General features: G+C 64.4%; 6 protein-coding genes across 17 annotated transcripts; 1 reads left to right on the top strand and 5 right to left on the bottom strand.

Annotated features, from left to right (window-relative positions):
• Positions 1-197: 197 nt before the first annotated feature.
• Positions 198-5869, bottom strand: SLC34A3 (solute carrier family 34 member 3). Of its 9 annotated transcripts, none has more exons than XM_078332678.1 (13): positions 5702-5869; positions 4985-5107; positions 4641-4730; positions 4066-4194; positions 3842-3985; positions 3655-3766; positions 3387-3582; positions 3124-3213; positions 2915-2996; positions 2581-2748; positions 2328-2444; positions 2130-2254; positions 198-775 (listed from the first exon to the last, which is right to left on the bottom strand). In XM_078332678.1, the coding sequence occupies exons 2-13, from the start codon at positions 5067-5069 to the stop codon at positions 311-313; spliced, it is 1803 nt and encodes a 600-aa protein (XP_078188804.1). In that variant the 5' UTR covers positions 5070-5107; positions 5702-5869; the 3' UTR covers positions 198-310. The 9 variants fall into 9 exon arrangements, with proteins under 9 accessions (XP_078188804.1, XP_035120140.2, XP_054100627.1 ...); XM_035264249.3 differs by having other exon boundaries at positions 5843-5869; XM_054244652.2 differs by lacking the exon at positions 198-775 and adding an exon at positions 5263-5452 and having other exon boundaries at positions 1280-2254; positions 4641-4829; positions 4985-5046.
• Positions 5870-7427: 1558 nt separating this feature from the next.
• On the bottom strand, positions 7428-8209 carry RNF224 (ring finger protein 224). Its single transcript, XM_035264268.3, is given in 2 exon segments — positions 7428-7968; positions 7970-8209. Coding segments are annotated over 2 exon segments (507 nt in total). The 5' UTR covers positions 8071-8209; the 3' UTR covers positions 7428-7562.
• A 2038-nt stretch (positions 8210-10247) lies between these two features.
• On the bottom strand, positions 10248-14838 carry CYSRT1 (cysteine rich tail 1). Of its 2 annotated transcripts, none has more exons than XM_078332841.1 (2): positions 14757-14838; positions 10248-10931 (listed from the first exon to the last, which is right to left on the bottom strand). In XM_078332841.1, exon 2 carries the CDS (start codon positions 10921-10923, stop codon positions 10492-10494), a length of 432 nt encoding a protein of 143 aa, XP_078188967.1. In that variant the 5' UTR covers positions 10924-10931; positions 14757-14838; the 3' UTR covers positions 10248-10491. The 2 variants fall into 2 exon arrangements, with proteins under 2 accessions (XP_078188967.1, XP_003732141.3); XM_003732093.6 differs by lacking the exon at positions 14757-14838 and adding an exon at positions 11299-11358.
• Positions 14184-16252, top strand: RNF208 (ring finger protein 208). Of its 2 annotated transcripts, none has more exons than XM_002806541.6 (2): positions 14184-14493; positions 14763-16252. In XM_002806541.6, exon 2 carries the CDS (start codon positions 15289-15291, stop codon positions 16072-16074), a length of 786 nt encoding a protein of 261 aa, XP_002806587.2. In that variant the 5' UTR covers positions 14184-14493; positions 14763-15288; the 3' UTR covers positions 16075-16252. The 2 variants fall into 2 exon arrangements, with proteins under 2 accessions (XP_002806587.2, XP_078188949.1); XM_078332823.1 differs by having other exon boundaries at positions 14184-14586.
• Positions 16253-17105: 853 nt separating this feature from the next.
• LOC118145604 (ring finger protein-like) lies at positions 17106-18950 on the bottom strand. Its single transcript, XM_035264224.3, has one exon. The coding sequence runs from the start codon at positions 18524-18526 to the stop codon at positions 17846-17848; it is 681 nt and encodes a 226-aa protein (XP_035120115.1). The 5' UTR covers positions 18527-18950; the 3' UTR covers positions 17106-17845.
• On the bottom strand, positions 17106-26811 carry NDOR1 (NADPH dependent diflavin oxidoreductase 1). 2 transcript variants are annotated; one of them, XM_035264183.3, is made up of 14 exons: positions 26597-26811; positions 26230-26307; positions 23600-23697; positions 22544-22642; positions 22355-22456; positions 22026-22235; positions 21793-21914; positions 21466-21686; positions 21275-21382; positions 20730-20844; positions 20447-20593; positions 20249-20367; positions 20078-20172; positions 17106-19999 (listed from the first exon to the last, which is right to left on the bottom strand). In XM_035264183.3, exons 1-14 carry the CDS (start codon positions 26729-26731, stop codon positions 19855-19857), a joined length of 1794 nt encoding a protein of 597 aa, XP_035120074.2. In that variant the 5' UTR covers positions 26732-26811; the 3' UTR covers positions 17106-19854. The 2 variants fall into 2 exon arrangements, with proteins under 2 accessions (XP_035120074.2, XP_035120080.2); XM_035264189.3 differs by having other exon boundaries at positions 22026-22190.
• Positions 26812-26847: the final 36 nt, after the last annotated feature.

Here is a 26847-nt window from a genome sequence, read left to right as displayed (position 1 = left end):
TGTGGGAAGTCCCCGCCCCCTAGGCCCGCCATTCCTTGGCAGCTTCTGTCCCCAGTGGCTGTGGCGATAAACAGTCGAGATAGGTGGCACCTCCACCTGAGCCCCAGGCCCCAGAGTGTCCACCAGGAGGCAGCATCGGGCCGCATCCCCCGCCTCCGCCCAGATGGCCTCTGTTTAGGGGAGCGAGGACAGTCACCTGGGGTAACAGCCTGGTTTATTTGCACAGAAGGGGAGCAGGAGACCCCTCCGCCAGGACCCTCCAGAGCTTTCCCAGCCAGGTAGGGCGGGGTGGTCCACACGGTGCCCACCCTCACAGCTGCTGGGAGGCCAAGACCTCAGGGTTCTCGTAGCAGTGGGCCTCTTTGGTGGTGGCCTGTGGGGGGCTGCAGGCCTTGCAAGGGCAACAGCGGGTCACCAGGCGGTCCCAGGGCTCCAGAGAGTGGAGCCAGATGGGGAGCCAGGCCCAGGAGCGCAGGCGGGCTGGCAGCCAGGCTGGCCGGCGCTGCTGCAGCGTGGTGACCAGGATGACGAGGAGCACCAGCCCCACCAGGGGACCCCCAACGGCAGCCAGCACCGTGCCTCCTGCCAGGGAGAGCCCAAAGACTGCCAGGGGCAGCAGCAGGAAGCCCAGCAGCAGGTAGGCCCCAGCCACCCAGCGGTAACGGGCGGTCACTGCCCCAAAGTGCCTGGCCAGCATGATGGGCAGCCGCAGCGCAGGCACCAGATACCACAGCAGGATGCCGGCCAGGTTGAAAAAGAAGTGGATGAGGGCGACCTGGGGGCAAGGGGGCTGTCAGGGTCCTGGGCCCGATGAGGTGGGGTCACCAAGGGCTCAGGACCCCTGCCCTACTCTGCCCTGCAGAAGGGACACCAAGTCCGAAGTTTATTCTGCTCCACGGCTGAGATGGCCGTCTGGGGAGTGGACTGCAGCCAGAGGTGGACACGCTCCTCCCACATACCTCTCTGCAAGCCTGGGAGCTGCAGCCCAGCCCAGCCCAGCACCCCGGGCGCCAACCACATTACTGCTGCCCTAAGGGGGACCCCGTGGGGGAGGCACCCTCTGACTTGGCTCTGCCTGTGCCTCGTGCCAGGAGACCCCTTCTCTTTAGCCCTCAGGCCCTAGAGGGAGGAGGTGCAGGGCCACAGAAGGGAGAACACACAGCCCTCCAGAGGCTGTTAGACTGCAAGGATGCACACACAGGTGCAGTCTGGAGGACTTCCTGGAGCGGGTGGAGGACCTTGCACTGGGAGGGTCTGAGTGGACAGACAGGGAAGAGCCAAGGCCTAGGGTGGGATCTGGGGCTGCTGTGCTGGTCTCTTCCTGTCTGAGGCCCAGCGTAGCCTGGGACTGCAGGAGCTGAGCCTGTTGGGCTTCCGGGCAGCAGGCCGGCCAAAAAGGGGGTGTTTTAGCGGGAGAACTAGCTGGACTGAGTGAGCCTGGGGGTGGGGCACAGAGCTGGGGGCTCAGACTGGGGAGGTGTCCTGGAGGCAGAGTCACAGCTGGGACAGCGGCAAGGCAGGGCCCAGCACAGGTGTGACTTGGCCTTTGCAGATGTGGGATGGGGGGTGGGAGGGTCGTCTAGATGGGGACCTGCAGGGGGTGAGTGGCTGCTCCTCGAGGGAGCAGGAATTGGGGGAGAGGCATCTGAGGGTGCTGGAATAGAGGGGCTTGGAGTCCCCTGAGGCCTCGGGGGTAGGCCTCCAGGGGCACAGCAGAGAGCTGAGAAAATGTGAAAATGAGGAGGTCTCAAGTGAGGAGATGCAGAGTGGGCAAGAGATATGTGCAGGGCGGGGTCCAAGGAGGCTGAGCAATAGGGCTGAGGCTGGCGGCCAGGAGGGCAGGGGCGCGGCCAGCCCGGGGTTTCCGGGAGGGCAGGGGCATGGCCGGGGAAGGGGTCTGGGAGGGTGGAGCATGGCCGGGGAAGGGGTCCAGGAGGGTGGGGCATGGCCAGGGAAGAAGTTTGGGAGAGTGGGGGCACAGCCAGCCTGGGGGTCCAGGAGGGCAGGGGCCCCACCAGGGAAGGGGTCTGGGAGGGTGGGGGCACAGCCTGCCTGGGGGCGTGGAGCTTGGGAGATGCCTGGCTGAGAGGGAGCTTGGCAGGCTCTGGCAGTGGGCGGGTGGACAGTACCTGCAGGGCGCTGAATATTCTGTCTGCGGGGCTGGCCAGGGCGGCCAGCAGGGCTGTGGTGGTGGTGCCGATGTTGGAGCCCAGTAACAGGGGGTACGCCCGGTCCAGGCTGATCACCCCAACTCCTGGGGGAACTGGGGGTCACCGCAGGGCCCCAGCCTGAGCCCCTGCTCCAGAAGCCCCTGCCCACCTGCTCACCCATGAGGGGCACGATGGCTGCTGTGAAGACGCTGCTGCTCTGCAGTGCAAAGGTCAGGCCGGCGCCCACAAGGAGGGCCAGGTAGCCGCTGAGCCAGCCCAGAGGGAAGGGGAAGTCTGTGGGGGATGCCGGGTCAGCCCCAGCCACCGAGGAGGAGGCCCAGGTAGCCTCTGAGCCAGGCTGGCAGGAAGGGGACGTCTGTGGAGGATGCTGGGTCATCCCCAGCCACCACACCTCCTCCCTAGCCCTCACCCGCGTTGATGATGGTCTTCACGGCCTGGGCCACGCGGCCATGCAGCACAGAGTTGAGCAGCTTGACAATGAGGACCAGGCAGCTGCAGAGCACCAGCAGGGAGCCGGCCAGCAGGATGAAGCCCACGGCCAGGTCCGTGAGCTCCGTGCCCACAAACAGGTGGTGGCCTGGAGGCAGGGCAGGGGCAGGTGAGGGGAGCCTGAGGGGCCAGCTGGCGCAGTGGGCTTTACAGGGCAGCCTGTCCACAGGGCTGTGCTGTTCCTCTCTTTGCAAGGGTGGGTGAGGGGGAGCGTGGGGGGCTTGGGGGAGGGCGTGGGGTGGGCCGAGCCTCACAGGGCAACCTGTCTGCTGGGGCTGTGCCGTTCCTCTCCTTGCAGGGACCAGAGTCTCCACAGTCGCTGCTGTTCCCCTTGGTCTGGCGAGGGCAGGGAGGACTCAGGACAGGCTCAGTTGGCAGACAGAGGTCAGAGGGCTCAAGGTGAGGTGGGTGGGGCTCAGCAGGTAGGGATCAGGGGTCAGGGAGGGGCTGGGTGGCGCCTCACTGGCTGCCCGGTGGAGCTGCACCACTGCTTAATGAGGCTGCTGGTGGTGGCGTTGCCCGTGGCACTGCCCATGATCACGTCAGAGTCCAGCTGGGGGCCGGAGGGGTCATGACAGTGTGTGAGACCCTCCCTCAGGACTCAGCTGGGGCTCCGACGCCCGCAGGGTCCAGCCCAGCGGTGCCTGCTGCTGCCCTCAATGCTGACCCTGCATCAGGGCAGGGCCGGCCTCCGCCTCCCACCTGGCCTGCTCCGGCTCCTCTCACCTGCACGATGAGGTGTGTGAGTGGCTTGGTCAGCACCTTGAGGATGTCGGGTGCCTGTGCCCCGGGCTCCAGGCTGGCGGCACCCACGGCCAGCTCGCTGACCCTCTCCAGCAGGGCTGTGGCAGTCTCCAGCGGCAGCATGACCAGCACGGTGAGCCAGTTGAAGATGCCGTGCACCGCCGAGCCGCTGAAGGCCCTGCGGCCAGAGTCAGTGGTGGTGGGGGGTGGGCTGGTGCAGCCCTGCCCGGCCCTTCCACCCGCAACTCACCTCTGAAATTCATCCCGGTCCCCTGACTGCGCCATTGAGACCAGGGTGCTGGTGATGGATGTGCCTACGTTGACACCCATGATGATGGGCACGGACGCCCGGACAGTCAGCACTGCCGGTGAGGTGCTGAGTCAGCCTATGGCCCACCCCGCCCCCGCCACCACCCGGGGAAGGAGGGTACACGCACGCTTAGCGGCCACCATGCTGACCACGATGGAGGAGGACGTGCTTGAGCTCTGCACCAGGGCTGTGACCAGCACACCAATGACCAGTCCAGCCACAGGGTTGGACAGCACCACGTTGTCCCTAAAGATGTCTCCGGCCAGTCTGCCTACACCGGCGAGAGAGCTTCGCTAAGGCTGCGGAGGGCTGGCTGCCCGCCCTGCCCTGGGCACCTGCCCTGTCACTCACTGCCCAGCAGCTGGAAGGCAGAGCTGAGGACGTCCAGGGAGCAGATGAACAGGTACAGGCATCCGAGGAGCCCGCAGGCCTTGAGGAGGTTGCCAGCGACGAGACGCAGCCTGCTGGCTATTGGGAGCTCTGAGGACACAGGGCAGGATGTCCTCGGCCAGCCTCCACCCTGACTGCCCCCCCAGGGCCCCTCATCCTTGGCCTCCGGGGGCTATTTCTGTCTCCTCTGTCCCTGACAGGGTGGGGTCCCATTTCCTCCTCCTCTGTCATCCCCAGGGCAGGGCCTGGGTCCCCTCTGTCCACTCCCCCTGCCTTTTCAAGCCAGAAGCCCCTGGGACCCTCTCTCGAAGAAGCATAGCTGCCTGCAGGAGGGGAGGGACCCATGGGCAGGTTGGCTTGTCCACCCCAGGACAGGACACATGCTGGGCTGAGGGACACGTGCCTCCCCCCAGGGGCCTGCATGGCAGGGTTCTCCATGCACAGCCTGTTTGGGCAGGCCCCACCCTGCTCTCTCTCCCCAGCCCCCTGGGGACAGAGGCCTGCCAGACTGCCACCTCCGGCACCCCCAGACCCACCTTTCCAGGGCTGGCTGGTGTCCTTCAGCTGAGGGAGGGCCCAGGGGTCTGTGTCACCCTCCTGCAAGACTGGAGCAGAACTAGAGGTCCCTGTGGGGGTGGAATTGAGTATGGCCATTTCCAAGACCCCCCTCCGCCAGCTGGGGGCACCAGGGCACAGGCTGGAGGAGGGGCTGAGGCATGAGAGGCCTGAAGTGAGGGACAGAAACAAAACAGGGAAGACGGGGCTTCAGCTGGGTTGGACCTGAGCGGAGCTGTCAGAGTGTGGGCTCCCCGGAGGTCTGTCTCTTCTCAGTGCAGGTGGTCAGACCAGTCAAGGCCTGGGGCATGGGGCCTACTGGTACCTGTGTTCCTCAGCGTCCTGTCCACTAGGTCCACTGCATCCAGAGTGGGGTGGGGGACCTGGCTGCCCGGGAGAGAGCTCGGCATGGATTCGGGCAGGGACAGACCCAGGCCCAGGCCCGGATCTGCTGGGAGACCCACGCGTCACTAACACCTCCTCCTGCCCTGGCCCTGGCCTCACAAGCTGGATTCGAGCTCCTGGGTTCCCTGAACTGAGGCCTTGGCCACCACCCTCCCTCCCCACCCACTTCTCCATCCACAGGGGGATGGCTGCAGTGACCTCAGGTAGTCGTCAGGCGAGCCCAGTCCAGTTCCGGGGCCGACTGAGGGGCCCTGGCTCCCCGGCTCCCTCGCTGGTTTTGACTGGAAGGCCTGGCGGGTGCTGAGGGTGCTGGGTGCTGGGCTCAGGCCGGAAGTGACCGTGAGCTGGGGAACCTGGGGGCCTCTCCTATCAGGTGTCATCGGGGACACTGTGGATGGTCCCAACTTAGACTTTGGCATTTGATACCAAACAGTGACGTCTCAGCTTGATAAGGGACCCATGCCCTGGTGATAGGAAGCATGTGGGGACCAGGTGTCCTCACACCACCTCAAAGCTCCTGGTCCCGAAGCAGCTGCTTTCTCAGCCTCCTGGGCCTACTCACCCCACACCCTCGTGCCGCCCACCAGGACCTTCCACCCAGGGCCCTGGGCTCAGGTCCAGGCGTCCTCCTCCTCACCCTCCCTCCTGCTGCCTGAGCCTGCTGTCTCCTGCCCTTAGGTCCTGGAGGATCAGGATGGGGCCCAAGCCCTGGGCTCGGAGGCCACCCAGCCTCAGCCTCACTGTTCCTGGGCCCCAGCCTGGTCCTGGGAGCTCCTACCTGTGTGGGTGGTGAGGTGCCACCTGCAGGAGGAGCGGGGCGGGAGCGGGTGCAGGTCAAAGATCCCCCGATCGTGCATGTGACCTGCCGGCGCTGAGCCCATTAATGTTTACCCAGGAGCCCAGGTCCCCATGGGGTACCCTTCTGGCCCCAAGGCCCCTCGGCCTCGTCCATGTCCTGTCACACTGTGGCTAGGAGCTCCAAGCCCCAGCCCAACCCTCCTGGAGCAGGGTTTCTCCCAGGTGCACTCTGAATCAGGCTCAGGGCGCTGCAGGGCACCGGCCTTCAGTAATGGATATCCCCAATGGGCATCTGTGTGACCCAAGAGACATGGCACAGCCAGCTGGGCAGAATGCAAGAGCATGGCTGGCCTTGCCGGGCACTGGAGACTCCAGTCCCCACCTCCATGCATCTCAGGGCTCCGCAGACCTTCTCAGGGTCATCCCTGCCTCTGACAGTGGGGAGGGAATCCCTTTGCACCTGCCGGTGGGGAGGACAGGCTCGTTCGTATAGCCAGGGAGGGCACCCAGCCCGAGGTCAGAGGGTTCAGATCCGGGTTCAGGGCACGGCTGGGCCTCAGCATCGATGGAGGTGGGCAGCCTCCATCTGCAGAGGGAGAAGGGCAGGGCCCCCCAGGCCACCTTCGACACCACTGCCTGGCCCGCCACACCGCTCTCCCCAGCAGAGTCCTAGATGGCCCCACCACTTGTGTGGTGTCCCCTAGGAGGACTGGGCCCCTTCCTGGCCTGGGGTATGGGCAGCTCCCGCAAGGCTCGCCCTGCCCAGGGGCTGCTTGTGCCTGCTCTGCTGGCTGCCCAGCCCCCACTGTGTGCATGGGACTTTGCCCCAGAGAAGGTAGACGCTTCTGAGTGTCCACTCAGCAAATTCTCTTCCATCCCATCCTGCGACTCTGCTCTGGGGGTGGTGGGGCAACAGTCTGCCCCGGGCTCCTGAGTAGCAGTGCCTTCTATGGGGGCAGGGTGGGGTGTCGCAGCACTCGGGTCACTGCCATCCACAGCCCTGGCCCCGGTCCCGGCCCCGGCCCCAGCCCCTCTGAAGGGTCTGTTTGGTGGCTGCTGGAAGCCTGGAAAGGTTCAGCTGAGGACAAGGCCAGCTGGGCTGTGAGGCCTCAGGCAGGCCCCGCCGGGGCATCCTCCTCGTGCCTGCGTGGCCTTGTGCCTGCATGGGACCCTCCAGGAACAGTGCCCGGCACGCAGCGGGAACTCTGTGAGTTTTGCAGAGTGGGTGAATTCACAAGGCTTCCGTGCAGGGCAGAGCGAAAGGAGCTGGCCTTGCCACCCTCCTGGCACATCCTGGGACATTTATGGGAGAGGGGACCTCCCTGGCATCCCACAGGGCACGGCCCTGCCCAGCCCTGCCCTCCAGCCTGCAGCCCAGGCCCCAGGACTGGCCTTTGCATCCTCCTGGGAGCCGTCCTTTGCACCGGGTCTAGGCCCGAGCCAGACTTGCCGTCCACTCAGATGGCAGCAGCCTCAGCAGGCACGTCTGGTTGGGCTAGTTGGGGGTCTGGTAATTCTGGCCTCCTGCGAAGGCTCCCAGTCCCCAACCTCAGGCTGTGGCCTGGGATCGGATCGCACCACCCCATTGGGCCACGTGGAGCTGTGTACAGAACACTACTGCCAGGTGGTTCCAGGTGGGCTGTGAGTGGCCAGGGGTTCCAAGGCAGGCATTTCCCCTGCAGGGGTGGGAATGGCCAGAGTCAGACCTCAGGGCTGCCTGGGGGTGGGCAGCAGAGGCGGCCACAGCCCCAGCAGCAGTGTCTGGGCCGAGGGAAGTGGGGCTGGGGGCCCAAGGCAGGGCACAGCCCCACTGGCTGCTGAGTGATGGTGCTGCCTTTGAGGGAGGTGAGGGGCAGGGGCTCCACTCTTGCCAGCTCCCGCTCAGCCTTGACTGCCAGGAAAGCAGCCAGGTCCAGGTCCAGCATAGCCACCCCTCCTCGAGGAGTGGGCGTGCTCTGGCGACACTGCGGGCAGGGGATCCAGCGCTGCTCGGGCGCCGGTGCATCCAGCCGCCGCACACACGCTTGGCAGAAGGTGTGCCCGCAGTGGAGGCGGCGGGGCAGGTGCCCGGAGAGGTCATAAGCCGAGCAGCAGACGATGCAGTCACTCCTCCGGGGGCCGCCCTCCCCCGAGGCCTGGGGGCCCTCTGGCCGTAGCATCCTGCGAGAGGGAAGCCCGCAGTGGACAGCCTGCCTTGGGACACCCCATTCGTGGGGTTCCAGCCCCAGGAACCTACCCCAGAGGTCAGGCACTGGGTCTGTGGGGCTGGTGCATGAAGACCTGGGAGGGAGGGTACAGGAAGACACCAGGGTCCAGGCACCTCTGCTTCATGTGGGCACCAGCCGGGCAGCCTCCTGTTCCCATAGGACGCCCTGGCCCAGCCCTGGCCTCCACCCTCACAGCCAACCGGAGGCCAGGTCTCTTACCTGCATGGGCTCTGCTGGGCCGCTATGCACACCCAGGGGGTGGCCGGAGAAGGGGGTGGGGACCCAGAGCACCCTGCGGCTCCCTCCTGGCTTGCATTACTAGCTTTACACAGGAATCAGGAGAGACGCAGGTGGCCGGCTGGGCGGGCATGGGCTCCCGTTTCAGCCACAAAGCCTTGAAACTAGATCTGATGGTACCACCCACCTGCAGGAGATAACGTGCCCTTCGCCCCCTGCCCACCCCTCCCATCCAGACCCAGCCACCTTCTGCTAACACCTCATCCAGGCTAGCCTTGGGGGAGTCCATTCCCCCACTCTCAGCCCTTCTCCCCACACTCACACCGTTCCCCACTCTCCAAACCTTCCCCACTTCCCCTCCCCTCCCCCACCCTTACTCTCCCCGTCCTTTAAGCTCCTCTCCGTACTGGATTGTTTTCCTGCCTAGATCTCCGCTCACATCTCCTCCTCTAGGAAGCCTGCCGGCGTTTCCCTCGGGCACAGAGCCCTCTGCAGACTTTGCCACTGTGCTTGTGTGTGGATCTATGTGGCTTCTCAGCCTCACCTTGATGCCCGCCGGACAGCAGGGGGCCATGTCTGTTCTCGAGGCCTCCAGGTGGCGCGACAGCTCCGTGTCTGGGGATCCCCACTCCCAGCTGGGGTCCCCAGACAGCGCCAGACGCCTCCGCCTCAGCAGGCAGCTCCCAGCTGCTCTGCTCATCTGCAGCCCCCAGGCCACCCGGGAGGCCCAGGTTCCAGGAGGTGCTGTCGGCCTGTCCACACCAGACCGCAGGCAGAGCACAGTCAGGGGACTGAGAGGGGTTGGGATGGGTGGGCAGGAGCCCAGGACCACTCACAGTCCTGCTGGGTGGAAGCAAACGGCCCCTCCTCACCCCTGCCCACCCTCTTGGCAGTCTGCCCCTCGGACTGGTCAGACAGGTTCCCGTGGCTAGCCTGGGTGCGGTCACCCTCCGGTGGGGGCCAGCGACAGAGCAAGGCGGGGAGCCTGGCACACCAAGTCCCTGCACAGGGTCAGGGCAGTGACCCATCCGTCCCACGCCTGGAGACCTCTGCATGCCAGGCACCTCCCCTGCCCTGCTCTGCTGTGGCGCTAGTCACCATGTGTCAGGGAAGGGCTGGCCTGGTGTGAGGACTCGTCTGTCTTGCATGGCCAGCTCAGCTGCCGCCTCCTCTCCTTTTCTCTGCCTGCCTGGAACACCAGGGTGCCCCACGCTGGCCTCAGCAGTCACTCCCTTCCTGGCATCCTGGCCTGCAGTGATGAGGCAGTACCTGTGCAGAGCAGCCTAGTGCCTTGAGCTCAGCCCCAGAGAGGCCCTCGCCCAGCTCAGACAGACCAGGAGACAGCCCCAGGACCCATGGTCCCAACCTCCTTCTCTCCCTGTTCCCTGCTTTGTCCTCAAGGCCTGGTCCAGGCCACCTCCTCCCGGAAGCCCAGGCCTCAAGGCAGGACAGTAGATGTGCAGGAATTAGACATTTCCTGGGAAACTAGAAAAACATCCCAGCTGAGGCTGGGAGGTGAATCACCAGTGGGCAGGGCGTGACCCAGGCTGTCTGGGCCCTCCTGTCCTGAGCTTCCACTCCCTGAAACCTGTGGCACCTGCCGCACCCACCTGAGGTGGTGCGGCACGCTCCTCCTCTTGGAGGCCTTTCCTAGGGTTCCCCCAGTTCCATCCTCCTGGCTGACCCATTGACTGACCCCAGGGAGCTCAAATCCAGACCCTGCTTGGCCAGGGCCGTGGACATACTGAAAGTCCCCAGGGAGCCTCTGGGCAGGCCGGAGACCAGCAGGGCAGGGGAGAGGGTGGATGTCGAGAGGCAGTGGCAACCCTGTCCCTGCAACGTCCACAGTGACTGTGTGTGTGTCCTTGAGCCCACACAAGGGGAAAGCTGCTCTGTGTCCAGCTATAACCCCCTCCCAAAGGAGTCTGCAGCAAAGAAGAGTTGCTGGGAGACCACCTTGCTTTATTGCCCGGGCCTTAAGGTAATCAGGGGTGTCTCTCTCCAGCTAGGGCCTGGGATTCCGTTTCAGGAGCTCGGGCTGATTGGTCACCTTCCTGGTGGGTCCATGCCCAGTCCCTGGTGGGAAGGGGCCAGTGTCCGTGACAGTAGCCACCCCAAATGTTCAGGCATTGCCTGGGCTGTGTGAACCGAGGCCTGGGTCCTGGCCCTGCTGGGATGGGCCAGGCTAGGAGACAACGCAGCAGCAGCAGCTGTGGCAGCGGCAGAAGGGAGGGCAGTGGCAGCAGCGGCAGCAAGGGCAGCAGCAGCAGTGGTGGGCGATGTCGTCGCCACGGCCCACGGGCGGACGGCCAGCATAGGTCAGTCCGGCCGGGCGCCGACTGCTGCCATATGGATGGCCAGGCTGTTGCCAGGCCTGGTTCTGGATGGGCACAGCCCCCTGGGTACCCTTGGCGCCCTTGGGCCCTGGGACCTCAGTCGGCTGCAAGAAGCGGGTTGGCTCCGGGGCACAGGGCCCCACTGGCAGTGGCTGCATCTCCGAGGATGAGGAACAGGTGGGAGCCACCTCTAACTGCTGCCCCAGGTCAGGCCGCAGGTGAGCCCGGGGGATGCTGATGTGGGCGTATGGGTTCTTGACGACCATCTCGTGGGGGTCCATGGCCTAGCCTACAGGGGTGGGCAGAGAAGACAGATACAGACTCGATGGAGTGGGATGGCTGCCCAGAAGCCTGTGGCCCAAGAAAGCACCCACCCAGGAGCAGCGTGCCTTGTCCGAGGCAAACGTGCCCAGGGGTGCAGTGACCTCAAAGTGACCTGCACGTGTATGCAAGGCTACTGTCATGGGCAGGAGCCATGTGAGAGCGAGGGCTGGTGCCTCCCCGCTGCCTCCCCTGCCAGGGATCCTGCCCTCCCCTGGTGGCATTGCCCCTGGGATGGAGCTGGGAATGGGAATGTGAGAGGCTGAGACTGGAGAGAAGGGGGCTGACCCTGCAGTGTCCCTGAATTCAGGGCAGTCCCAGGGCTGAGGGCTCACCTATGGTGGCAGTGTGGCAGTCTGTCCTCTCGGTCCTCTGAGCTCTGGGTCCCAGTGCCTGAGTTGAGCGACTGGCAGCCGCCTTTTCCCTCCTTGGGAGGGGCGGGGCCATGGGCGGGGCTCAGAGATGGGGTTCCCAAGAGGCCCCAACAACTGGAGCATGGCTGCTGGCCCACCCCTCATCCTCAGGTGGGTGGCAGCCTAGACCTGGGCTCCGAGGGGCACTGCCAACCCAGTGACTCAGTCCCCTCACATCCGGGGCACGGCCTGGCCCTAAAGGGCATCTGCAGCTTGCCAGAGGTGAGGGCAGTAGGTGAGCCTGAGGTCATGGCTCCAGAAAGGAAGTGGGGCAAGGCCCTGGAATTCCTGGGCTGCAGTCCCCAGCCTCTGGGCCTTTACTCAGCGGAGACCAAGGTGTTTGACAGGATAGGCTCTTGGGGCGTTCTGCCTTTTTTTTTTTTTTTTTTTTTTTTGAGACGGAGTTTTGTTCTTTGTTGCCCAGGCTGGAGTGCAGTGGGGGCTATCTCAGCTCATTGCAACCTCTGCCTTCTGGGTTCAGGAGATTTCCTGCCTCAGCCTCCGGAATAGCTGGGATTACAGGAGCCTGTCACCACCCCCGGCTAATTTTTGTATTTTTAGTAGAGACAGGGTTTCACCATATTGGCCAGGCTGGTCTCAAACTCCTGACCTCAGGTGATCCACCCGCCTCCGCCTCCCAATGTGCTGGGACTACAGGCATGAGCCACCGCACCCAGCGGTTCTTCGTTTAAGACAGAGCCTAACTGTGACATCCAGGCTGGAGTGCAGTGGCACCATCTGGGCTTACTGCAACCTCAACCTCCTGGGCTCTAGTGATCCTCCCACCTTGGCCTCCCGAGTAGCTGGGAGGACTACAGGCGCATCACCATGCAGGCTGATTCTCTGTAGAGAGGCAGGTCTCACTATGTTGCCTAGGCTGATCTCAAACTCCGGAGTGATCTGCCCACCTCCACCTCCCAAAGTGCTGGATTCCAGGCGTGAGGCACCGTGCCGAGCGTCTTTTTTGCTTTTTTCACTGATAAAAAATGTTTGATTTGCACGTTTTGCCACGGGTCTTACGATCAGTGACACGAGCTTTAGACACTACTGACATTTTTAACTCACTTCTCAAACTGCAGTTACCCTCTGGCTGGCGGGCGTGGGGTCCACACGGGGCCCCCTAGCGTCCCCACCCTGGGCCCCCGCCTCCAGCCCAGCTTTGGCTCCATCTGCACCTCCACAGGCAGGGAGGCCGCGGGACAGTGGGTGCAGCGGGCACCGACGAGTGCCGCGGGGCGTCCCAGGGCAGTGGGGGTCTTGGCGCCCAGGGGAGCGCTAGGAATGACGGGGTCCAGTCAGGTGGCCTGGAGGCCCGGGTGACCGGGGTGGTCTGTGCGGGGCCAGTCAGACCGGTCCGGACACGAGTTCAGGAAGCCCGGCCCCGATTCGGGGAGAACTGGGCGCTGTGGGGCACCCAACACTGAAGGCCGGCGACAGAGATCCACTGCGCAGGCGCCGGAATCCCCGCCCACCTCCCTGCGTGCGCCTATGGCGCATGCGCCAATTAGGCAGGGACCGGCCGCGGAAATTTTATTCCCCAGAAGCCTTCGCGCTCTAGGGTTTCCCGAAAGTCCCGGTTCGGATGTAACCAATACTCGGCTTGGGCCTCCCCAGCTCTGATCGGCGGGGCCTCGTGACGGAGGCGGGGCCGCACCTTATGGGGGCGGAGTCTTGCTGAGGGGGCGGGGCCCGCGGCCCGGTGCGTCCTTGGGCACGCTCGGGGTCGGTAGGTGAGCAGGTCCTGCGGCGGAGCTGGGCTTCCAGCCCTCCCCAGGCCCAGGCTGCCTCAGTTGCCCCACCATCATGGCAGGCCCCGTAAGGGTCCCTAGAGCAGCACCCCGTCACCCGCACACCGCTCCCTACTGCTCTTTTGAGTGACACTAGCCCGAGACCCCACGGAGGGGCCAAGCCAGACCCTAAGGGCAGGGCCGCTCCTCCAGCCTGGTTTGCCCACGTTGGCTCCCGCACAAGGGGCAGCGTCCCCTCTGGCTCAGCACTCTGCAGGTCCTGGGGCTCTGCCTGGAGCGGGTGCGGTCCGGCCCGTCCAGCGGAGAGAGGGGCTGAAGGAGGCCAGGCTATCCAGGGCCTGGTGCGGGGTGCAGAGCGGGTCACAGCGAGCAGCAGAGGCCCTGGAAGGCCTGGTCCCCTGCCCGGCGGTAACCGGCAAGCCCTTGGTCCTTCCCTCGCCCGAGGGCTCTGCAGGCAGAAGGCGGACCCAGGACGCAGAACAGCCTGGGTTGAGGAAGCAGAGGCCCAGCCTGCGGGATGGTGGGCAAGGCTGCCCGCTCAATGCCCGGGCCACCCTTCCCCGGGCAGGTGCGGTCCTCAGGGCCGCCTCTGTCCCGCGCGGGGCTGCCAGCCTGTCTTTCGCGCACTCCCACCCGGCCTGGCCGTCCACTACCTCGGCCTTCTGCTGCCCCGCTCGTGCTCTTTAGGGTCCCAGCGCCCTCTCGGAGCTGCCGCACCCGGCACGGGCGGGGCTGGAGGCCTCGGGGCCTTTCCTGGGGGCAGGGGCTGGGGGCGCCGGTGGGCCCTGGAACAAGCTCCTCTGGGACCCTCCACGCGGGTCCCCTCCTTCCCGCTCCAGAGTCCGGAGGCCTAGTGTAAGGAGGAGAACGGCCGATTCCCCCAGAATTTGGGGAGGCTTGACCAGGACTCAGGGTCAGCCTGAACAGGAGGGGAGCGGAGAACTGGGGGGGAGCGGGGGTCCTGCCCCCTACGCAGCCCGCGGGCGAGGGCGATGCCAGGAACGGACTGAGGGGCGGCCAGGAGGTCGGCCCCGCCCCGCGGACCCCGCGCGGGTCCCCAGACGGGGGGTGGCGCTGCGGGCGCGGGCGGGCGCCGCGCGCACTGCGGTCCCCGCGCCTCCGCCGCAGAGCGCGCCACGCTCCGCACGCACCTGCCGCCGCCGCCGCGCCAAGCCCCGCGCCCCGCGCCCCACGCCCGCGCCCCTGGGTGCCGCCCGGGCCCGGCCATCGCCCGAGGTCGCTGCAGCTTCGCCGGAGCCGCCGGAGCCCCGCTGAGCTGCCGGGCCGAGGCGCGGGCGCCGCGTCCGGGCCTGCCTTTGAGACAACCTCTGCGGCGGCGGCGCGCTGCCGGGACGCCAGGCTGGGGCAGGTGAGCGCAGGGGGCGGGGGCCGGGGCCAGGAACCGGGGCCAGGGGCGGACTCGGCGCCCCTCCCCACGCGGCGGGGGTCGGCCCTCGGGAAGGTGCGTCCGGCCTTGGAGGCGGGGACCGGGGAGGGGGCTGGGTTCCGAGGCCCGCGAAGGTCGGGATCCCGCGGCTGAGGTCAGGGTCAGAGGTCGGGCGCTCGGGCTTTTGTGCGGGCGGAGGGCGAGGGTAGGGGTGGCCTGGGCACTATCCTCATGGCGTCTCTCACCTGCAGCTCAGGCCTGGCCCAGGCCTCGCCTCTGCTCCTGCCGCGGAGCCTGCCGCCCGGGTCCTCCTGCAGCCAACGCTTCGGCTAGCTGCCTTCCCTGGGCGCCCTGTCCTGGAGCCATGGGGCCCACCCAGCCCCTGCCTGCCCCGATGTCCCAGCCCGTGGCCTGCTGACCTCGGCTGTCGGGGGAGCCCCCCCCACGCCCCCTCGCCAGCCTCAGCAGCCAGAGACCCTGGGTGAGACTCTGGGCCCGACGCCCAGCCCAGGGCAGCCTCCCACGCCCCCCTGCCCCCGCCTGCCTCCCCCTCCCCCACCCATTCCTCCTCCTCCCAGGACTGGACCAGGAAAGCCACTGTGGCCAGTGGGGGGGCCCCTGCGCCCCCAACTCTCGCCGGCTGCCCCTAGGAGTCCACGGGCCAGCCGGGGCCCCCCCCAGGCCTGGCGGGACCAGGATGCTGCCCCATCACCTTCCCCCCAGCCCCACACCACGCCACCACCCACCCGAACACCCAGTCTGACTGGAGACAGCCGGATGCCCTCTGACCCTGGGCCCGAGGCGGGCAGTGGCTGGCCGGGCCTCCTCATGTCCTGCCTGAAGGGTCCCCATGTCATCCTCAAGATGGAAGCCATGAAGATCGTGCATCCCGAAAAGTTCCCTGAGCTGCCGGCTGCCCCCTGCTTCCCGCCTGCTCCCCGGCCCACCCCCACTCTGGCACCCAAGCGTGCCTGGCCCTCAGACACAGAGATCATTGTCAACCAGGCATGTGGGGGGGACATGCCCGCCTTGGAAGGGGCGGCCCACACCCCGCCGCTGCCAAGGCGGCCACGTAAGGGGAGCGCGGAGCTTGGCTTTCCCCGCGTGGCCCCCGAGGACGAGGTCATTGTCAATCAGTACGTGATTCGGCCTGGCCCCTCGGCCTCCGCAGCTTCTTCAGCAGCAGTGGGTGAGCCCCTGGAGTGCCCCACCTGCGGGCACACATACAACGTCACCCAGCGGCGGCCCCGCGTGCTGTCCTGCCTGCACTCTGTGTGTGAGCAGTGCCTGCAGATTCTCTATGAGTCTTGCCCCAAGTACAAGTTCATCTCCTGCCCCACCTGCCGCCGAGAGACTGTGCTCTTCACCGACTACGGCCTGGCCGCGCTGGCTGTCAACACGTCCATCCTGAGTCGCCTGCCGCCTGAGGCGCTGACAGCCCCGTCCGGGGGTCAGTGGGGGGCCGAGCCTGAGGGCAGCTGCTACCAGACCTTCCGGCAGTACTGTGGGGCTGCCTGCACCTGCCACGTGCGGAACCCGCTGTCCGCCTGCTCCATCATGTAGTAGCACCTGCCTGCCCGCCACTGCCCGCTGAGCCTCGCTCGCTGCTTCTTCAGGGACCCGGCCCTGTTCTGCCACCCGCTGACCCTTCCTTCCCCACCATGGCTTCTGGCCCCACCCCAAGTGGCATTGTCGTTGCAGCCAACTTTGCCATTAAAACTCTGCCAAAGTTTGCACCTGTTCCCTGGACTAAAGCTTGCTCCTGTGGGCTGTACTCAGGCCTGGGCCTAGGGTGGCACCCAGGGCGACTGCCCAGACAGGGCTCACCTTGGAACTGCCAGAGAGGCCCAGTGCTGCTCGGGGTGGGCCTGCTGTGCGTGCTGGGGGCCAGGCTGGGCTGTGCATGCAGCTCAGGAGGGCTCTGTGGGCTGTGAGCATGGGTGTAGACCACAGGTGTGGAGTGGGCTGCTTGTGGGCACCTGGCAGGGCTACGTGGCAGGTGTGCAGAGCCACCCCAGCTGGGCAGAGGACATTTTTGATGGTGTGGGGGACGAGTCAGTTTATTTCCCTCCTGGTGCCTACCTGGCCCGGAGCACCCACCTGGGTCTTCCACTGTGGTGCAGGAGTAGCCTTTGGGCGTCTGTGCAGGGGTGTGGGATAAATGCTGGCTGAGATGGTGGTGGGGGAATAAGGACCCAGAGCCTCCTGTACAGGCACCTGGACCACCTGGGTGTGAGGAAGGGCCTGCCCCAGGCTGGGTGCGATGGCTCACACCTGTAATCCCAGCACTTTGGGAGGCTGAGACAGGTGAATCACCTGAGGTCACAAGTTCAGACCAGCCTGACCCACATGGTGAAACCCATCTACTAAAAATACAAACAAGTTAACTGGGCGTGGTGGCACATGCCTGTAATCCCAACTACTAGGGAGGCTGAAGCAGAATTGCTTGGACTTGGGAGGCAGAGGCTGCAGTGAGCAGAGATCATGCCACTGCATACCAGTGAGGGACAGCAGGGTACTCTGTCTCAAAAAAAAAAAAAAACCCCACCTGGATAGTGAGGATGGGGTAACAAAGACAAGCAGTGACAATGGCGTTCCCAGAAGCCGGTTTATTGAAAGCTGCTTTGCGTCGGAGGCCCGGTGCTTCATCTCTCAGGGTCACCCACAGACCCGGTCTCCACCCTTTCCATGAAGGCCCCAGGTGTGGCAACGTGAGGGTGTGCAGGGGTAGAGCTGGGCCTAGTGCTTACATTTTAAGGCCTGGGTGGACACTTGTCCCTGCAACACAGGCCGGTGCTGACCCCCAGCTGGTCTCAGCCTGAGCAGCTGGGGAGAAGCCTTTGCAGGTGGAGTTTTCACAGCACAGGCTCCTCCCCCAAATGGCCTGACCTTCAGGAACATGCACTGGCCCTTATCTGAACACCGGGTGGGCGGAACCCCTGCCCTCTCCAAGGAACTGACTGACTGCAGCTCTGTTAACTTTCACGTCTGCTATGCTCGGCCAGCCCTTGGAAGGGGAAGTGTGGCCAGCATCAGCCATGGCCATAGGGTGCCTGTCTGCCAAAGGGTGAGTGGGGTCCTGCTCGAAGACCTTCCTGCTGGGCTGGCTCCTCCAGCAGCTGTCCTTGGGCACTGGCGTCCAGAGCAGCCATGCACTCTGGCAGGGTCAGGCTCCTGGGTGGCCCCGGTCTTGGGTTCAGCCATGGAGGTCTTGACTGAAGGGCAGTGACCTGGACCCAACCTCAGGTTTTTCAGCCTGGTCAGGCCTCACAGCACCCAGTGGCGATGTGGGCCAGGCTGGGCCCACTGGCGTCAGGGCCGTCCTGGGCTCTGCTCAGCGGCCAGAGCGGTCCAGCAGCAGGAAGAGCAGCCCCAGCAGCACCAGCGGCATGAAGACCAGCAGCAACCCCAGCAGCTCGAGGGCCAGCAGGCTCAGCAGCGCCAGGCGGTGGGCACAGGGTCCCCGTTCCCGTAGGGTCCAGAGCCAGGCACCCAGGCAGGGTGGGCAGGGCAGGAAGGGCAGGCAGCCACGGCCGCCCACAGCCCCCACCACAAAGCGCTGCTGGTAGCGGTGCTCCAGGGAGCCCCAGGGTCCAGGGTCTTGGTGCTGGGGTACAGGGGCCTCTCGGTGGGGCTGACGTTGGGGCCCGTCGGCCAGTAGCAGCTCCTCCTGCAGCTGGCAGATCTCCCACTCCAGCATGGGGGTCTTCTGGCGGCACAGTGGGCAGCGCACCTGGCCCAGGTTGGAGCTCGGGGCCGAGCCCAACAGCCTGCGCAGGCAGCCCACACACAGGCCGTGGCTACAGTTCAACAGGGCTAGGCAATGCTCCCTGGGCCCGTAGGGCTCAGTGCAGATGGGGCACTCCTCTTCCCCCCGCCCTACTGCCTGCTCTCCCTGCTCTTCCTTCCAGGCTGGAAGGGCCCAGGCACCCTCCATGGCCACAGCCCCCAGCAGGGGCTCACTGGTGGGAGTCTCGGCATCTTGGGGGAGCCCAAAGTCATCCCTTTCACTCATTGGTGCTTGGCACAGTGGGTTCAGGCACTCAGGGCCCAGAGAGGCCTCAGGTGGACTGACAGGCCCAGAGCTGGAGTCAGCAAGGTGAAGGCTAGGGACCCCAGGGCACAGCTCAGGGGTAGTGGCCCTGGGGGAGGAGTCAGGATAGGAGGCCAGGGATCCCAGGGTGGCGACAGGTGCAGACCTCCAGGGGAAGCAGGGTCTGGGCTCCACTGGCTCTGGCACTGACCTGGCTGGCTCTCCTCACTGGATGGGAACTTCGCTGGGGCCCCAGCAAGGCTCGCCTGCTAAGTGGATCCTACGCCCATGCAATGCCGTCCCCAGCCAGATCCGGCTGCAGCCCAGCCTCAGCCACATCTAGTCCCCTGGCAGCGACCGGCTGACCACAGTAAGAGACTCCCAGGAGAGGACGGTGAGGCAGTGTGAAGGGCAGGAACCCTCCAGCGGGACTTCCCTTCCTGGTGCCTAAAGCCCCTCCCAGGGGCGGGGCTGTATCCACCACACCCCCTCCCACCACTGCTTCCGGCAGCCTCAGCTCCCAGGCAGGATGGACGGCTTAGCTCTGCCTTCCCAACACCTGCCCAAAACCCTGTCCTGACGATCAGATCTCAGCCAACCCAAGCCCTTGAGAATGAAGCAGGCAGGGCACTAGTCACACTAGAGGCAGACAGAAAAGCTGCCACTCGAGTACAGGTAGGCCAGCAGGGGTGCACCATGGCACCCACCTCCCACACCCCTACCTGATGAGCGAGAGGAAGGAAGCGGGTGGTAGAAGCAGCCACCCAGAAGCCAGCAGTTCCTGCCAGGACTTTCCTGGGACCAGGAGAGGAAGAGGCTGCTCTGGCCTGGGACCTCCCCACTGCTCTAAGGGAGCTGCTTTCTCGTGGCCTGAGCCCAGCCTCAGCCGTGTGGAGGTGATTGGAATGTGCTGCCCAGCAGGCTGCAGTGGCCGAGGTGGCCCCAGGGTGGAGGAGTGCAGTGCAGCCTTATGGGGGCCCTGTGCTGCCCCCAGTGCCCAGTGGGCTGCTCACACCATCCTGGACCACTGCACCAGTGAAGTGGAACGGCCCAGGCCACGACCTTGACCAGGAAGAGGGTGGGGGAGAATGAGGACACAGCTCAGGGTCAGGGTGGGGGAGGGGAGGGCTGGCTGGCAGAGGCTGCAGTGGAGTCAGGGCTCAAAGGGTGGGACCCAGGGTCGACGAGCGTGTAACTGTGCTCAGAAGCTGGCTGTTGCCCCAACCAGCTGGGACCTGGAAGCGCCACCCCTGGTCCAAGAGGACAATGCCTTCCTGGGCTCCCAGGAGGATCACAGGCAGCCAAGGGGCTCAGGCCCACGTCTCAGTCTGAAGGCGCCGTGTGCGCTGGAGCCTGGCTAGATAGGCAGCGGCGTCGGAACTGCAGAGTCCGCCCTCCTCCTCGAAGATGGACACCAGGGCTTCTGAGACATCCGCTGGCATGGACTTGGCATTGCTAGAGGGGCGGTTGCAGAAGGCGCGTGAGACTGGCCCTAGGGCTGGGCCCACTCCCGCTGAACCTGAGACTGCTCACCCTGCCAGGTAGAAGTGTGCACCCTGGCGGTCCAGCAGCTCCCACACGAGTGGCCCCCGCTCCCGGAGCCGGTGCTGCACATACACTTTCTGCTCCTGCAGGGCAGAGGGCAGGGTGGGGCTGACTGTGAGCCCCTCCCCTCCTTTCCAGCCCCCAAGCATACACACCCACCTGTTCCCGGGAGAAGGCAGAGACCAGGGTCAGGCAGCCCCGCTTCTCCAGCTCCTGCCACTCCGCCTCCCAGTAGAAGTCTTGGTCCCGCCAGCGGCAGCCAAAAAACAAGACATTTCCTGGGGGAATGCAGGGTGGTCCTTGAACTTCTGCTGGAAGCCCCCACCACAACCCTACCCCGGGACTCCAGGCACTCACTGGTCCGATCCTGGGCCACACGCTCCTGGATGGCTGCTCGGAAGGGGGCTACCCCGGTGCCAGGCCCCACCATGATCACGGGCACGTCTGGCATCTCTGGGAAGGCCAGACTCCCAGGCTGCACCCAGAGGGGCACCCGGACAGGTCCTATTGCAGGAGGAAGGTGGTATGAAGAGGGTCAAACGCGGCTCGGAGTCTGCTGTGGCCCTAGCCGAACATCTGTGTGGGCATGAGAGAGAAGGGGACACCAGGCCACGGCCCCCACCCCGGAAGCAGAGGTCACCTTGCCCAGGGTCCAGGGATGCCAGCCAGGAGGAGCAGAGGCCCCGACGGGGCTCCTTGAGGCGAGTCTGGAACTGCACTACAGCCACGAGGATCTGCAGCCTTGAGGGGTGAGTCTGGGGAGGACAGTTGAGGGGGTGAGCCTGGGGAGGATGGTGGGGAAGGGGTGAGCCTGGGGAGGACAGTGGGGAGGGGGTGAGCCTGGGGAGGACAGTGCGGGGGGTGAGCCTAGGGAGGACGGTGAGTGGGGGTGAGCCTTGGGAGGATGCTGAGGGGGTGGTGAGCCAGGGGAGGATGGTGGGGAGTGGGTGAGCCTGGGGAGGACGGTGGGGAGTAGGTGAGCCTGGGAAGGATGGTGGGGAGGGGAGGTAAGCCTGGGGAGGACGGTAGGGTGGGAGTGGTGGCACAAGGCTGCCCGGACCTGCTGCCTGGGCTGTGAGCCCTAGCCACTTCACCCAGGGGCGGTCCTGGGTAGGGGACCGTCACCTGGTCAGAGCACAGCTTCTGCCCACAGAGCCCCGTCCCAGCTTTCCTGGGGCCCCTCACCAGCATCGAGGAGGCGATGGAGAAGGCTCTCGGCCGGATAGCGGGGATGAGGTCCAGCAGGTAGTCCGGGGGGATGGCGGCGGCTGTGTGTGGGAAGTCACACAGCACCTGGGCAGAGAGAGTCTCGGAGTGGCTGCAGTGTGGCCCTGGCTCAGGGGTTGGGCCCCACCGGCCCCACTGGCCTTCCTCACCTCCACAATGGTCCTTCGGGGCCGGTTGCAGTATTCAAAGAGCTCCTCCTGGCCTTGGGCAGAGCTGAACTCCAGCAGCTTCTCCCGCTCCAGCTCATGGAGGGACAGACAGGCCAGAAGCTCAAAGAAGGAGCGGCGAGGCACGCTGGCGATGTCCAGGTACTGGGACACGAGGTGCTGCATGGAGCAGGGCTGGGGCAGCCTTGTGGGTGGGAGGACATCTGCAGGGTGAGTAGGAGGCCTCCGTGGGCTGCGGCAGGGCCCTCGGGGTGGGGACCCAGGACATGGGGGAGGGCAGAGAGTCAGGCTGGCTGAGGCTGGGTTCACCTGGCTCCCGTGGCTGCAGTGTGAAGAGCTGGTCAGGGTCCAGGCCCAGCGCCTGGCAGAACTGCTGGACGTGGGCAGCCGAGTTGGAGGGCTGAATCAGCACCACATCCCCGGCAGCGAAGCTGTGAGGAGAAGCCACCAGGGGCCCTGGATGGAGGCCATCCCCTGCAGCCCAGCCCAGCCTCCTCTGAACCCTAGCAGTCCCCGCCACCACCTGGTGTTTCGGGTCTCACCTGATTGCAGAGCCTGAGATGTCAAACTCAATCAGCCGAACATCCTGGAAGTGGGAGGGGCCGGTGACTCTCTCGTTGGAGATCATGGGTGCCAGGAAGGGGTGCGACTCCGATGGGGGCTCTCTGGAGCCAGGGTGAGCCACTTGCTGCCCCTCAGAGCCCACACTGGGCACCTCGTGGAGGAACAGCAGGCTGAACTTGGAGGGCAGGCTGAGGGAGGCATGCTCTTCAGACCAGAAATCCCCCGAACCAGGGGCCGCCCACCCACATGGGAGGGACCCAGGCGAGGTCCCCAGGCCACCTGTGGGTGACCTGGGGCCCACACTCACGGGACTCCAGGAGGGATCTCGTCGAGGCCTGGAGGCAGCGGGCACAGCCCCAGAACCTTGCCCCACAAGTCTTGCAGCCAAGGGTCCACAGCAGCATCGGGCCTGGGAGGGAGCATGTGTGCCAGCCTGAGTGGACCTCACGCATGGCCAGGTCAGACCATGGCAGTGGGGCCAGCCCTGAAGACTCACCCCAGCTCATGCTGGTCGTCGCCCAGGCACACGGGCAGGAGGGCACTGCCACCAAGCTGCAGGAGCCGTCGGTGCAGCTTCTTGGCCACAAAATTGAACCTGTGGAGACAGCAAGGCTAGTCCCGGGCTGGAGCCCGGCAGAGTGGAACCCAGGCAGGGACTTCCTTGGGTGGAAACACTCCATGCTGGCTGCGCCCTAGGAGGGGACAGGGTCTCCACACGCCAGGGGCTGCTGAGGTCCTCTGCTCATGGAGAACCAGCCTGTGTGGGCGGAGGCGTGTGACCTTATCCCACTGATGGGCCCTCATCTCTGGACAGGGAGTTGAGGTCTGGAGGCCCCCAGCCAAGGTGTGGGTCACTCCTCAGCGAAGAAGCTCCAGGCTGGGGAGAGGGCCAGCATCTTCCCAGGGGTCAGTTTCGCTTCTCACTCTGGTTCTGAGGCATGACTGGCCCCAGGTCCCGCTCCTCCCTGGGAATGATGTCAGCAGACAGGCGCCCTCCCTCGCCTGAAGAAATATATCACGCACAGAACGGGTAGGCTGCCGCGCCTTCCCGTTTTCTTTCATCTGAAGCAATGAGACCCGCTACGCACATGGCTTTTGAGGCTTGGTGCTTGTGGACCTGGGCCCTACATGGACAGTCGGAGGTTTCAACACTGCGGGGTCTAAAGATACCATTTGCACACTGAACACGCTACTCCTTGCTCAGGGGCAGGTGAGCACTGTGAAATGCCCAGGGGAAAAGGCAGAGGCAGCCACTAGGAAAGTAGGTCACAGGGCCCACCTCCATGCTGAGTCGTGAACACCCATGGCACACGTGTTTGTAACAGTGGGGACTGGTGCCAGGTAGGTTTCTGTGATGTCAGTGTGGCTCTGAGCCCAGCCCTCTGCCACCCTGCCTGCTTCCCTCTGCCCTCCCACAGTGTGAGGCCCGGGGCACCTGCCAGGGAGTATCGTGGAGAAGCCAGTGCTGCTACAAGGACCCTGTGGCCAGCAGGGCTGACCCTGAAAGCTGGTCTGGCAGCTGGACCCCCAGACTGTCCTGTCCTGTACTCACTTGGCATATGAGGAGTCCCCGAGGCCCAGGACGGCAAAGTCCATCTGACAGAGGGCAGTGGAGGGCAGGTTCTTCCGAAATATGAACCTCCAGAAGTTCTGCAGCCGGAGGAAACCCTGCATCAGTCCCCAACCTCTGGGCCAGCCCCACAGCAGGGAGTGAGGGGAGAGTCTCAGGGGAATAGGGAGAGGGCAGGAAGGGGCAGAATGGAACTGGATCTATCTGATGACGAAAAGGCAAGGTGAGCCAGCAGGGTGAGGGGCACTGGGAGGAAGCACAGCTGGTGCAGGACCTGAGGAGACCAGGGCCCACCCTGCCCACAGGAGCTAGATAGCCTGCTGCACACTCTGGACTGTGTGGGGCTCCCTTCCTGGAATGTCACCCTCCCCTGCCCCCGGCTCTGAGCCGCCACAAACAGCTCTGCACTCACTCCTCAAACTGTGTACCTCCACAGGAGTACCTCACCACCCGTCACATCCCATGGGCCTCCACTGCCCAAATGGGTCCATCCCAGAGACCCCCACACCCAGACTTCTGAGGTCCATCCCAGACACCCCGACACCCAGACCTCTGAGGTCTATCCCAGAGACTCCCACACTGAGACCTCTGCAGTCCATCCCAGACCCCCACACCCAGATCAGAGGTCCCAGAGTCTCTGGAACTCTGGGACACAGCCCCTTTCTTCTGTGGCCGAGGTCCGTGTCTCTGGGACCCATCTCCTTCTTTCCGTGGCTGAGGTCCCTGTCTCTGGGACCCATTCCCTTCCTTCCATGACCGAGATCTGTGTCTCTGGGACACACCTCCTTCCTTCCGTGGCTGCGGTCCGTGTCTCTGGGACACATCCCCTTCCTTCCGTGGCTGTAGGACCTTGAGCCAACAGTGATCAGATCATCCTGTTCCACAACCTGCCTTCCATGGTGGCCTCTAGGCTTGATAGGAGGCCCCTCCACAAGGAGCCTGCTGCCCCTCACCTGCATCCCAGGTGGCCTGTCTGTGTGGTCTTCACGGACCACCCACCTCCCCAACCCATGGCCAAGCATGGAGGCCAGAGTAGAGGCTCTGGCTTTGTCAGCCCACAGCTTTGACCCTGGCCCTGGACCACTCCTGGCCTCCTGGGACCTCACCACCTCATCAGCTGCCTCACTGGGTCAAGCTGTGCAAGCCTCTTGACAAGAGCCCGCCCCCGCCGCAGCCTCTTGCCCCAGACCACCCCGCCCCCGCCGCAGGGCCCCTGCTGGTGAGACACTCTTGCTTCCTGAATCCCAAAGGGCTTTTCCCTGCTTTGTTTGGGGAACTTCCTCCTTCCTGAGAAAAGGGTTCAGGAGAGAGCATTGCTGTGACTTTTCCCTCACAACTGGCAAGCAGCTCAGTTTATCCTGGGCTTGGCACCACTGCTGAAAAGCTAGGGTCCCACTTGCCACCCTTGGGGTGTGTAAGGCACTCTGTCCCCAGCAGCTAAACCCACAGTGACATGCCCGGGGATAGCTTGTTCATTCTCAGCAGGGCCCTTCCTGGGCACGGGGCTCTCCGGCTGCAGACCTGCTCTGGACATCTTGTTACTTTACCGGATAACTTCCTCTCTACTGTTGTCTTCTCATTCTGAGGACACTGGAATGATCTTTTAATTTTGGTATCCGCTTCCTTCCATTTTCTACCTTGATTTTTATTATACTTTCTACAAGGGCTTCTCATCTTTTTTTGAGATGGAGCTTCACTCTGTGGCCCAGGCTGGAGGGCAATGGCGAGACCTCAGCCACTGCAACCTCTGCCTCCCAGGTTCAAGTGATTCTCCTGCCTCTGCCTCCTGAATAGCTGAGATACAGGTGCACACCACCATGCCTGACTAACTTTTGAATTTTTAGTAGAGACAAGGTTTCACCACAAGGTTGGCCAGACTGGTCTTGAACTCCTGACATCAAGTGATTCACCCACCTCAGCCTCCCAAAGTGCTGGGATTACAGGTGTGAACCGCCAGGCCTGGCCTGAACTGTTTTCTACTGTTCACACAAGCCAAGTCACCTTTCTCTTCTACACAGACTGCTTCTTCTTCCTTGGGGCCTGGCTAGCCCTCACGCATCCTTCAGTGACTCAGCTTACACTTTTTTCTTCTGGAAACCTCTGCCTGGGCCCCAAGGCTGGGCTAGAAAAGGCTTGATGCCCCTTATCAGTGCTCCCACGACATCTGCACCTCTTCCCAGCACAGGTGTTTCCCGGCCCTGTGACTGCCCATTAGCTGCTTCTGCCACAGTGCGAACTCTGTGAGGATGAAAGTACTGGGTTCACAGGCTGTGCCAGGAAGATAGTATGTGCTGAAAAAGATGGTCAGAGAATTAACATCCCCTGAGGGTCATGCAGTCCAGAGAAGTGCACAAGACCCAAACTAGATGCACACATGGCCCTGAAAAAATAAGAAAGGTTAAAATGGATAACGCTATTTGGTGGCCATAAAGAGTTTATTAGAGAGGACAACCAAAGCCCCCAACTCCACGCAAGGACGTCCTCTCAAATCCACCTCTGAAACTGCATCAGATGGAGGAGGAGAGCTATTTACTGCACCTGGAACCCAGGCAATGAAAACGGGGCGAGAGGCGAGGGCAGAGATCTGAGGAGCCACATGAGGCCAGCCTTACCTTCATGTTGTCAGGTGGGTCTCCTTGGCCTGTAGTTGCACAAACAAATATCACCAGGGGCTCATGAATCAGATTCACCTCAACAAAAAGACACACACACATAAGACCTCTGGCTGGAAGCACCGGGCGGCCTTCCCAAAACCCGACTCCCCTCTCCTTCGCTCAGGCTGACACGGCAGAGGGATTTATGTAGGCTGCCAGACCGTCTTCTCTCTTTCAGGCTCCAACCTCCTCCCCTTCTCCTAAATCCGCCATAAGGGAAGGACCCGCTCTCAGACTAAATGCGACGCCTTTTGAGTCGATGACCCCGAGGGGCGGGCACCCCAGGCCTGCTAGTCCCCCCGCCGAGGCCCCCGCGAGCCCTCACCACCGGGTAGGAGTCCAGGGCCTGCACCTGGCAGCCAAGCCGCCGGCGCCGGGCTTCGCGACCCAACCTCTCCGACACATCCTGAGCCGTGCCTGTCTGGCTGCCGAAGAGCACTAGAAGCTGCGGGACCGGCATCGCGGCGCGCCCGGGGACTCCTAGTCGGAGACTAAGGACTAGGAGGCAGTTCCCGCCGGCAGGGCTGCAGGGACCACTCCGCCTCCCGCTGTCGGCCGGAAGTGACGCAGTAGGGA

Source organism: Callithrix jacchus, chromosome 1 (genome assembly GCF_049354715.1).
Source record: "Callithrix jacchus isolate 240 chromosome 1, calJac240_pri, whole genome shotgun sequence".
NCBI lineage: Eukaryota > Metazoa > Chordata > Mammalia > Primates > Cebidae > Callithrix > Callithrix jacchus.
Note: the sequence above shows the minus strand (reverse complement) of the source record. Positions and strands in the feature narration are given on the sequence as shown.

Coding starts and splice junctions, on each gene's coding strand:
- NDOR1 (XM_035264183.3), bottom strand. CDS start 26,731: ATGCCGGTCCCGCAGCTTCTAGTGCTCTTCGGCAGCCAGACAGGCACG. Junction 26,308..26,596: donor CCCTGGACTCCTACCCGGTG/GTGAGGGCTCGC, acceptor CTTTTTGTTGAG/GTGAATCTGATTCATGAGCC. Junction 20,000..20,077: donor GCACACTTCTACCTGGCAGG/GTGAGCAGTCTC, acceptor CCGCCCCTCTAG/CAATGCCAAGTCCATGCCAG.
- CYSRT1 (XM_078332841.1), bottom strand. CDS start 10,923: ATGGACCCCCACGAGATGGTCGTCAAGAACCCATACGCCCACATCAGC.
- SLC34A3 (XM_054244652.2), bottom strand. CDS start 5,444: ATGACACCTGATAGGAGAGGCCCCCAGGTTCCCCAGCTCACGGTCACT. Junction 4,195..4,640: donor CACCAGCCAGCCCTGGAAAG/GTGGGTCTGGGG, acceptor CTGTGTCCTCAG/AGCTCCCAATAGCCAGCAGG. Junction 3,767..3,841: donor CAGCATGGTGGCCGCTAAGC/GTGCGTGTACCC, acceptor CCTCACCGGCAG/TGCTGACTGTCCGGGCGTCC.
- LOC118145604 (XM_035264224.3), bottom strand. CDS start 18,526: ATGAGTGAAAGGGATGACTTTGGGCTCCCCCAAGATGCCGAGACTCCC.
- RNF208 (XM_002806541.6), top strand. CDS start 15,289: ATGCCCTCTGACCCTGGGCCCGAGGCGGGCAGTGGCTGGCCGGGCCTC.